The 11264-nt window shown below is 54.1% G+C and overlaps 1 protein-coding gene across 3 annotated transcripts in view; it reads left to right on the top strand.

Annotated features, from left to right (window-relative positions):
- Window positions 1-10248, top strand: part of KCNQ4 (potassium voltage-gated channel subfamily Q member 4) — a 56816-nt gene extending 46568 nt beyond the window's left edge. For 2 of the 3 annotated variants that reach the window (XM_010354234.2, XM_030941600.1), the window contains 5 exons: window positions 612-832; window positions 2520-2619; window positions 4454-4585; window positions 7464-7593; window positions 8115-10248. In XM_010354234.2, coding sequence (XP_010352536.2) covers window positions 612-832; window positions 2520-2619; window positions 4454-4585; window positions 7464-7593; window positions 8115-8327 — 796 coding nt within the window. In that variant the 3' untranslated portion in view covers window positions 8328-10248. The remainder of the gene's footprint in view (window positions 1-611; window positions 833-2519; window positions 2620-4453; window positions 4586-7463; window positions 7594-8114) is intronic. The other variant, XM_030941599.1, reaches the window with a different exon arrangement.
- The last annotated feature ends 1016 nt before the right edge of the window (window positions 10249-11264 follow it).

Genomic DNA, 11264 nt, shown 5'->3' on the forward strand with positions numbered 1-11264 from the left:
TGTATTGACACATGTACACACATGCCAACATATGTATACACACCAGTGCCTGTACACCCACACTCTCACATGTGTGTGCACAAGGTATGTGTGCATGCGCACACACAATCACACACACACCCTTGACTCCACACAGCCTGCCCCTGTGTACAGTGAGGACTGGAGGCCTACCTCCGTGTGCATGGCCTGGTGAGCCTCCGACCCTCAGCAGCCTGTCTGTGCCCAAAGGGGTCACCGCCCCCACCCTCTGCCCACTCACCTGGGCCAGGCCCAGCTCCCACATCCTCCTGTCTGTGTCTCTGACTTCTTTTTTAAATTTCTCCCACTCCTTCCACTCTGACATCTGTCTCCTGTGCGTCCCTTATCTGTCGGGGTGATGAGGGGTGGGATGTGGGTGGTGGGGAGAGGATTTGCTTCAACTGACCCTGAGTCAGCTTCTTGTAGGAGTCAGGGCCTCCCTTCCCACCACCTTGTCCCATCCCAAGAAGTCTCTGCTTGCTGAGGAATCAAGACCTAGCAGCCACCCCCAAGTCCTAAGTCAGCTGTCCCCACTCACCCCCACCCCCAGCTCTGGCTAACTTGGCTGTCTCCCAACCTGCCTGCCCTGCCAGCAGCCGGATGGGCATCAAAGACCGAATCCGCATGGGCAGCTCCCAGCGGCGGACGGGTCCTTCCAAGCAGCATCTGGCGCCTCCAGCAATGCCCACCTCCCCGAGCAGTGAGCAGGTTGGCGAGGCCGGCAGCCCCACCAAGGTGCAGAAGAGCTGCAGCTTCAATGACCGCACCCGCTTCCGGGCATCTCTGAGACTCAAACCCCGCACCTCTGCTGAGGGTGAGCCCCCGGGGGGCTGAGACTGATTGAGGGCCGGCTGAGGGCAGCAGGGCGGGGACAGTCCAGGCTGGGAGCAGAAAGATCTGGCTCGCGTCTCAGCTCAGGAACTGATTGACCGTCTTTGGGCACTGGTCTTCTCATCTGTAAAATGGGCATTATAATATTTGCTCTGCTCTAAAATGGACATCAGACTGGGAAGCACGTGGTGGGTGGCATTTCATAGTGGTTAGCAGCATAGGCTTTGGAGCCAGGCTGCCTGGATTTGAATCCTGGCTTTGTCACTTATCTTAGGCAAGTGATGTAATCTCTCTGGGCCTCATTCTTCTCATTCATAAAATGGGAACAATAATAGCATCCACTTCCTAGGATTATTGTGAGTATTAAATGAGATAATCCATGGAAGGTGAACAGAAGACTTTTTGGGAATATTGTAGGTGCTCAACAAATAGCTAAACACAAACGTACTTTGGAAGGGGCAGGGATGCATCCTTGATGAGCCCTGACTGTGCACTGCTCAACACTGGCTTATCTTGTTTACTTCTCCCAGTGACCTGGAAAGTGGGTTCTGTTTTTGTCCCCACTTTACAGACGTGGGCACTGTGATCTCTCAGCTCGTGAGTGGCAGAGCTGCTCTCCTCAAGCAGGCCTATTCAGCGCCAGAGCCCATGCCCTCTGCCTACCCCTCTTCACCGCAGCCCAGGCTGCAAATATGAGACTGTGGACCTGGCGATGTCACTTTTTTTGAGTTTGGGCTCTGCTAGAGACTTGCACTGTGATTTAGGCAGGACACTGCCTCAGTGTTGTCTTCAGGAAAATGAGAGGGTTGGACCAAGCCCCCTGGAAGACTTCTCCCAGCTTCGACATACTTTAGGCCCCTGGGTGGGGAGAGGTGGGGCGAGTGCACAAAGATGGGGCATGGAGACAACTCCCCCTTTGGCCTGGAAGGGAGGAGACCCAGCCATGTTGTTTCTGCCTGTGCTGTGTCAGCCCTCAATATGCTGCCTGGCTGACACCTCAGAGTTTACAGAACCCCATAGACCAGTCTTTGAGAGGTGCTGCCCATAGAAGCCTGGGCATGGCTGGTGCCCAGGACCTCCCTTCCCTGTCCTGGAAGCTGTCCAGGCTCTTGCCGCTGCTCCTGTGGGGTGAAGAGAACATCACCTCTCTGTGCAACACGGGCACTAGCCTCAGAGAAGCTTCTGTCATTCGGGGAAGAATGTTTTGTTTTAAGGGCCTTCCGTAGTAGCAGAGCTGGGCCAGGGAGCCAGCGGCTTGGGTGTCCTTCCGTCTTAGCTGAAGGAGAAGACTGTGTGCATGATTACATGCAGTGCCATCAAACCCCTTATCTCTGGGGCTCACTGTTCTGCAAGGTGGGACCAGTGGGGCTTCCTCCAGGGCTTTGTGCAACAAACTTGCCCTGGACTAGACCAGCTGTGCCCTAAAGCAGCTCCCACCTAGCCACCAGGCAGATGTTCACTCTGACTGGCCACCAGGGCAGATGGGCCTGCAACACACTGGGGCTTTCTACCCTGGGGGGAGGCGGGGTATGAGACACAAGAGCCTCCAGGAAGGTTCTGGACCCTTTCTGGGCCTCTGTCTTCCTATTGGACACTCTATTGGTGGTTTGGCATACAGGGGTTGGATGGGAGGTTGGGAGTGGCCACTTGCCCCATCCCTGCCTTTTCAGAGGCCCCCTCAGAGGAAGTAGCAGAGGAGAAGAGCTACCAGTGTGAGCTCACGGTGGACGACGTCATGCCTGCTGTGAAGACAGTCATCCGCTCCGTCAGGTAAGACTGAGGCCTGAGGTGAGCACCCCCTCCGTGTGCCACCCACTGCTGCTCCCCATCTGGGCGGGCAGATCACTTGAGGTCAGGAGTTTGAGACCAGCCTGGCCAACATGGTGAAACCCCATCTCTACTAAAAATACAAAAAATTAGCCGGACATGGTGGCGGACGCCTGTAATCTCAGCTACTTAGAAGGCTGAGGCAGGAGAATGACTTGAACCCGGGAGGCGGAGGTTGCATTAAGCCAAGATAGTGTCATTGCACTCCAGCCTGAGCAACAAGAGTGAAACTCTGTATCAAAAAAAAAAAAAAAAAGTATTTTTTATGGTGGGTCTTGATCAAAAAAGTTTGAAAGCCCCTGCTCTACTGGCTGTCCCCCTGCCTCAGAAATTAAGCCGGGACCAGGGTCTCTTGAGCCCTTGGGCCACAGCCTAGGCATGGATCTGGCCTCCATGCTCCTTGGTGTGCAGTCCTGGCCTAGTCTCCATCTCCAGCCTGCATCTCTAGCTCCAGAAACCCCCTCAACTTCCTAGTTTTCTGGGCTCCCCACTCTCTTCCCTGGCTGTACACCTGCCCACAAGCCTCTTTTCTTTGTATTCCTTTTAAAAATAGAGTCAGGCTGGGCATGGTGGCTCATGCCTGTAATCTCAGCACTTTGGAAAGCTGAGGCAAGAGCATTACTTGAGGCCAGAAGTTTGAGACCAGCCTGGGCAGCATAGTGAGACCTTGTCTTTGCAAAAAAATTAAAAATTAAAAAATAAAAAAAATAGCCAGGCATGTTAGTGTGCCCCTGTAGTTCCAGCTACTTGAGAGGCTAAGGTGGAAGGATGGCTTGAGTGCAGGAGTTTGAGGCTGTAGTGAGCCGTGATTAAACTACTGCACTCCAGCCTGGGTGACAGAGTGACATCTTGTCTCTAAACAGATAAATATATAAAATCAAAGTCAGCTGGACCTGTCCCCACTACCCCCCCAGAGTCTGAGGCCTCTGTCCCTTTTCACCCATCCATTCTTTCCCCTCCATGTGCCCAGTGTCGAGAACATAGTACCAGACCTGCCCCCTCACCCAAGCCAGCTCTCCCTGGACACCCCACTGACCTCTCAGCCAGCATGCCCCAAACCTGCTCCTCTTCCTGGGTCGGTACCCATTTCAGGCAGTGGCACCACCATCCACTCGGTCACCCAAGCCATGGGAATCATCCTGGACTCAGACCAGGGAGGCTTTCAGCCCCACCTCCTGAACTGCTCCAAGCTGTTCCGTATCTCCTTCCCCATCCCCTAAAGCTAGTTTCCCTACCCACGCCTTTGCCCATCCAGGGTATTCTCCACATAGGCTGGCAGAGCCAGCATGCTAAAGCAGAGTAATTGGGCCAGGAACAGTGGGTCACGCCTGTAGTCCCAGCACTTTGGGAGGCCAGGGCGGGCAGATTGCTTGAGTCCAGGAGTTCGAGACCAACTTGGGCGTCATAGTGAGACTGCCCATCTCTTTAAAAAAAACAACAACGGAGTAATTGATGTGCCTGCCCCACAATGTCCCAGTGCCCAATCTCTGCCAGGGATTCAGGGCTCTTCAAAGAACACCCCAGCCTCCTTCTCGAGGCTAATCTCCTCTCTGTCTTCTCATACCATGGTGCTCTGAAGCCCATCCTCCACCCTGGGTGGTGGATTAACCCCATTCCACCTCATCCGTGTTTCTGCTACTTGGAGGTAGGAGAGGCTGGGAGACGCAGCAGGAGGTGCCCTGGTGCTGGACAAGGGGATAGCAAATAGATGGAGATGGGGCTGGGAAGGAATCCCTGCTCGAACAGGACACTCCCTCTGAGCCCCCTCCCCCAACAGGATTCTCAAGTTCCTGGTGGCCAAAAGGAAATTCAAGGAGACACTGCGACCATACGACGTGAAGGACGTCATTGAGCAGTACTCAGCAGGCCACCTGGACATGCTGGGCCGGATCAAGAGCCTGCAAACTCGGTGGGTGCACCAGGCCTGATGGGAGGCAGGGGCAGGGAGGCAGCGACCCCAGCCCTGCATGAAGTCTGAGGCCAGCTCCAGAGCACCCACAAGGGCTCACTGCTGCAGCTGAGTTTCTAAACTGAGGAGGTCCCTGGCTTGCAGTGCTAGCCTGATGCCAGACACAGCACCCATCCCAAGGCTGAAAAACAACCCAACCATAGTTTCTTTGTGTGGTGGGTCCTCTGTGCAAACCCTATTGACTCATATGCCTTGGGGGCTTTGTTTAGAATAACTGTTTCCTGGTCCTAAAATAATCAGCCTAAAATAATTACTGACCTCCCATCTCCCAAGAGAATAGGCAAATTGTCCTCACTGCCCATCTCTTGCCTCTGGAATCCTCCCACATCCCTCCGGTAGACCCAGCATTAGGAAGAATCCTCACCCCAAGACCCATATCACCTGCACCTTGCCCTTCTCCTCTTCTGGCCTGCATTTTCACTGCCCACTCATTCATTTATTCACTGGAGAAATAGTCAGTGGGCATTTACTACTTGCCAGCCTGTGGGAATATGGCAGAAAGCTCAGCAGAGTTCCCACCCTCATGGAGCTTTCATTCTAGTGGAAGGAGAAGAAGTGATAAATAAGTAAAATTAGAATATATCAGATGACGATAAATACTAAGGAGGAAAATAAGGGTCAGGCTGTTACGGTTTGCAATTTTAAATAGGTGAGAAGGTTCTAGAAGGAACAGCAAGTGCCAAGGACTTGAGAGGGGCAAGTGGCTGGAGTGTTGGCTTCAGCATAGCAGGGAGCCTGGTGTGGCTGCACTGGAGTGAGAGGTAAGAGGTGCGGTCAGAGGGCTAACAGCACTCAGAGAGTGTAAAGCCCTGTAGGCCCCTGCAAAATGCTGGTGTTCATCCAGGATGAGCTGCGAGCATTGGAGGGTTTTGTGCAAACGACTGATAAGATCTGAATTGTCTTTTAAAAGGATCAACCTGGGTGCTGTGTTGAGGATGGACTTAGTGGAGTGAGGGTGGACACAGGTAGACCAATGAGGAACCTGCTTCAGACTTCCACGCATGAGACTGTGGGGAGACTTGGAACAGAGTGGCAGCTGCAGAGGCAGGACAAGTGGTCAGATTCTAGATACATTTTCTAGGCAAAGTTGACAGGGTTTTCTGATGCAGTGTTAAGAGAAAGAAGACAGTCAAGGATGAAGCTAAGGTTTTTGGCTTCAGCAGGAGGAAAAATCGAGTTGCCATTCGTTGACATGGAGAAGGCAATGAATGGAGAAAGTTTAGGGTCAGGAGATTTGGGAGGTGCTGGATTTGTGATGCCTTCTAGACATTCAAGCAGAGTGTTGATGTGGCAGTTAGATAGAGAAGTGTGGAGTGCAGAGCAGAAGTACAGGATGGAGATGAAAATTTGGTGTCAGGCCAGGCACGGTGGCTCAAGCCTGTAATCCCAGCACTTTGGGAGGCCGAGACGGGTGGATCACGAGGTCAGGAGATCGAGACCATCCTGGCTAACACTGTGAAACCCCGTCTCTACTAAAAAATACAAAAAACTAGCCGGGCGAGGTGGCGGGCGCCTGTAGTCCCAGCTACTCAGGAGGCTGAGGCAGGAGAATGGTGTAAACCTGGGAGGTGGAGCTTGCAGTGAGCTGAGATCCGGCCACTGCACTCCAGCCTGGGTGATAGAGCGAGACTCCGTCTCAAAAAAAAAAAAAAAAAAGAAAGAAAATTTGGTGTCAGAAGTGTAGAGGAATTGAAAATTATGGATCTGAAGACATCACTTAGTGAGTGGAGTAAATAGAGAATAGAGGTCCCAGGAGTGAGCCTTGGATCGTGCAGTGTTTCCAGGTTGCAGAGACAGAGGAGGAACTAACAAAGGAGACGGTGAAGGAGAGGTCAGGGAAGTAGGAAGAGAACTGGGAGAGGGTGGTGTTTCAAGTGAAGAAAGGGTTTGCTGGAAGAAGGGGTGATCCGATGTGTGGAGTGCTGCTAGTAAGTCAAGTAAAATGAGGACAGGAATCGATCAGTGGATTTAGCAACGTGGGGTTATTTGGGAGCCTGACAACAGTAATTTTGGTGGGTAAAAGCCTAATTGGAGTAGGTTTAAGAGAGAGGGGGAGGAAAGGAATTGGAGGTAGAGGATAGAGATAACACTTTCAAGAATTTTGCTGCAAAGAAGAGCAGAAAAATAAGGTGAGATCAGTTCTAGCCTTGTCCACCCACTTTAAAACTCACATTCCCACATGTGGCCACTCCTCCCATTCTCTTTCCCCTTTCCCCCAGTCCATCTTTTTTTTTTTTTTTTTTTTTTGAGATAGTGTCTCGCTCTGTCTTCCAGGCTGGAGTGCAGTGGTGCAATCACAGCGCACTGCAGCCTCGACCTCCCCGGCTCAAGTCATCTTCCAGCCTCAGCCTCCTGAGTAGCTGGGACCACAGGCATGAGCTACCATGACCAGCTAATTAAAAAACAATTATTTTTGTAGAGAGGAGGGCTTGCTATGTTGCCAAGTCTGTCTCGAATTCCTGGACTCAAGTGATACCTCCCTCCCTGTCCTCCCCAAATGCTGGGATTACAGGCATGCGCCACTGCACTGGGCCTCCTAGTCCACCATTTCCATTCCTTTCACCAGGCGGTTGTTTTACTTGTCAGGTTTGTGTGTGGTGCCTTTGCTTGACCAATGGGGAACCCCCAGAGCAGGGACTAGTTCCTCCACCCCCAACTCAGCCTCCATCTGGCAGGGCAATGGCTCCTCCCTCAGATTACCTGTTCCCCCCTCCCCCCCACCGCCGTCGTGCCTTCTCCTTCATCAGGCAACCTAGAATTCTTGTGGAAGGGAGGGGCGGCGTGTGTCCGGGCCCTCTGATGGTTCCCTTACCCATAGGGTGGACCAAATTATGGGTCGGGGGCCCGGGGACCGGAAGGCCCGGGAGAAGGGCGACAAGGGGCCCTCCGACGCGGAGATGGTGGATGAAATCAGCATGATGGGACGCGTCGTCAAGGTGGAGAAGCAGGTGAGTGTAGGATGGGGTGGCGGAGCTGGCCATACCAAGAAGCTCTGGGGGCCGCGGTGACTGGACACGGGGAGGATGTGTTTCCCACAGCCGCAGCCCAAGCGTCCGGGAGAAGGCCTGAGAGCCCCCTCCCCGGCCGAAGCCTCAGTCGCCGCCGCCGGCATGCCCATAAACCCGCCCTCTCCTGCTAAGCCCCGCCCCCCAGGTTGCATAAGCCCGCCCATAAGCTTCAGATAAGCCTACCTCAGATCCTCCTACTCTATTTGACCCCGCCTCTCAGTTGTCGCTGTAGCTCGCGGACTATCCCCATGGATCACACCTAACCACTCCCCAGGTTATGCGCCAGCGCCCAGCTTCGTTCCTCTCTCTAGCCAAGCTCCACCTTTCCAAGCGGGATTAGTGCTTCCCAGATAAGCCCCGCCCACTCCACCAGCTAGGCTCTGCCCGGAGACCCAAGCCCCGTCCCCGGCCGCGTCCCCTCCGGTCCCAGGCGCCGCTTCCCAGCTGCGCCCCATCCCCAGGTGCAGTCCATCGAGCACAAGCTGGACCTGCTGTTGGGCTTCTATTCGCGCTGCCTGCGCTCTGGCACCTCGGCCAGCCTGGGCACCGTGCAAGTGCCGCTGTTCGACCCCGACATCACCTCCGACTACCACAGCCCTGTGGACCACGAGGACATCTCCGTCTCCGCACAGACGCTCAGCATCTCCCGCTCGGTCAGCACCAACATGGACTAAGGGACTTCTCAGGGGCAGAGCAGCACACGGCCAGCCCCGCGGCCTGGCGCTCCGACCGCCCTCTGAGGCTTCCGGACTCCTCTCGTACTTGAACTCACTCCCTCTCGGGGAGAAAGGCCACACGCAGTATTGAGCTGCCTGGGTGGGCGTGGTACCTGCTGTGGGTGCCAGCGCCCCTTCCCCACCTCAGGAGCGTAAGATGCCAGGTCGCCCAGAGGGCGGCAGCAGCGGCTGTCCCGAGGCCTCTGGGCCCCCCAGTGCCCTGCCCACTCCATCAAGGCCCGATGTGGCCCGCCTGGCAGGGGTACAGCCCCGGGAGTGGGAGCGGGCGCTGGGGCCCTGGGCCCTGACCCAGCTTCCAGCTATGCAAGGTGAGGTCTCTGGCCCACCCTTCGGACACAGCAGGGAAGCCCTCCCGCCAAGTCCCCGCCCCACTTGGGGGTGGGCCAAGGTGCCCCCACAGGTACCCACAAAGCACAGGACCCTGCCACAAGGCAGGTGGGCACCATATATGCAAACCATGTTAAATATGCAACTTTGGGGACCCCCATGGGGTCTCTCTGCCCCTCCCTCGTTGGGAGCTGGGCCCCCAGCAGTAGCTGGTCTCAGGCTGCTTGGCTACCACCCTGTCCCTGTTCTTTGGCTTATCACTCCTTCCCCTCCTAGCATGGGGCCTGTTCTCCCCTGCCCTCTCCTAAGGGCAGTGCCTGGGCCTTTCTTCCCATTTGCAAGTGTCAGCTCCCAGGGGCCTCCCTCCTCCTGCTGGGTGGCCACTCCCCTCCTTGGCCCTCCAGACACCACTCATAGTCAACACAAGTTTCTGTATCCTCCCCAAAACTCCCAGACAGTGCTTCGTGGATGATCACACAAACATAGCCTTTTAGTTTCTCCAGACAGGGAGAAAGCCTCTCACTCTCAAACATGCAATGACGTGACACACTTGGAGACATGAGCGCAGAGCCACTCAGCCGCTCCTGGGCCTCTGCAGCAGATGCCAGCAGACTGGCCTTGCAGGGTGATGTCCACTAAGAGGAAGACCCCCAACTCCATCTGAGCAGGGGAAGGAGCTTTGAAGTAACCTGAGAGCTCTCCAGGCCTCACCCAGACCTTTACCCGCTCTCCTTCTTCAAGAAGATCTCCTCTCTGGTCCAGGAGCCCTAATCCACTGCCTCTGCCTGTCCCCAAGGGCCCACCTCCCTGTCTCCACAGCACAACTCGAGCCCAGGCCTGACACCACTGGAGAGACCCCAGGCCCGCTTCTAGCCAGACCTGTGCCTTCCTAGTCACTCTCACTCCCAGAGAGAATAAGAATGCATCTAATAGCTATACCAACCATGCATCCGGCTTCACATGCACTGTCTCCCCTCCCTCCATACCCCACTTCTCTTCAATTGGCAGCCCCACATCCGGGCATAAGCCCCCATTCACCCCAGGAACACTTTCTTATCCCCACCCCTTTGCTCCTCTTCTGCAAAGCCAATGCAGGTGGCAGGAAGGTGAGGGGTAGTGGACCAATGGCAACCCTCTGTGGGAACAAGGGGCCGAGGCCACGCTGCCTGCATCTCATGCTGGGACCTGCATGCACCAGCGCCAGGGTTTGGACTGGATCTTGCTCAGTCCATGGTGCCCAGCCTCTGCCCCAACCTGCCCTCTGCACGTGACCATCATGCCCTGGATGGAGCCTCTCCTGGCTCACCCCACCTGCACTGCACTGTCCCCAGAGAGCCACCCCTCCACCCATTCAGAGACAGCTGTGGAGAAGGCCAGGAGAATGGGATTACCCTATGACCAAGGAGACATGGGAAGAAGCCCTCCTTCCTTCCATGATCGAGGTTCCTCCATCAACTCGGTTCTCAGATATGCAAGTACCTCACTTTGTTAACTTATTAACTTATTGGTTTCATTAAAGTTTTCAATAGGAGGTGATTGTTCTTGGTTTTGTTCAGCGGCTGTGAGGTGAGGCTCCTGGTTTGGGGATGGGGACAAGGAGATTTGGATTAGTCAGGACTCTTTGTTGTATACAACAAAAACCCAACCCCATATGGTTTAAACAAACAAACACAAAGAAACTTATTGGCACAGATAACTAAGAAGTCCGGGGGATAGATTTGGTTTCATGCACAGTGAGATCTAGGTGCTTAAACATGTCGGGACTCTGTTTCCTGTAAGCCTTCCTTTCAGGCAGGCTGACCTCTCACGGTGCCCAGTAAAAAGTGCGCCCCACTTTCCTAATAGTTTGCATCAGTCAAGATCAAGTTAGGAAGGCAGAAACAACACTAAGTTTTTCAGCAAAAGAATTTATTATAGGTGATAGGTTGCACTGATGCAGGAGGGCTGAAAGAACAAAAGAGAATTTTCTCTAGGTGATTCTGAGCTAGCTAGAGAAAATAACTGCAGAAAGCAGTTACCACTCCTAGAGCTGCAGGAGTATAGGAAACAGGTTAGGGTTATCAGAACCCACAAGCTTGCGGAGAGGGAGCCTGGTAGTGTTGGGGCTCAGAGATCTGAAAAAGAGGTACTCCCTGGCTGGTGCTAGTACCTCTCAGGGGATACAATGAGACTTGTCTGGGAGTACGGGAGAAAAGCCGAAGTCTGGGATCAACTGTTGCAACCTGGCTGTCACTGATAAGGATAGGAAGCAAAGGAAGAGAGAAGTCTCCACTTTTCCTGCCTTCCAATCTTCCCCTAGTGCCCCTTATTGTCAAAGCTAGGGAACAAAGGAGTGATGTGGTTTGCAGAGTCCTAGCCCCAGTATCACAGAGTTAGAAGGTTGCACTTGGAACTGAAAGACAGTAACATGGGCACGGGCCACCCCCTTGGACACACAGTTTCCACAAACATCAATCCACACATGCTTGAACCGCCATATAATGACAGTAACTTCCACCTAGTAAGATGAAACTGTCCTTTATACAAGTGAAGACACTCTAGTCCCCT

The sequence above is a fragment of the Rhinopithecus roxellana genome, chromosome 12 (genome assembly GCF_007565055.1).
Source record: "Rhinopithecus roxellana isolate Shanxi Qingling chromosome 12, ASM756505v1, whole genome shotgun sequence".
In the NCBI taxonomy this organism is placed as follows: domain Eukaryota; kingdom Metazoa; phylum Chordata; class Mammalia; order Primates; family Cercopithecidae; genus Rhinopithecus; species Rhinopithecus roxellana.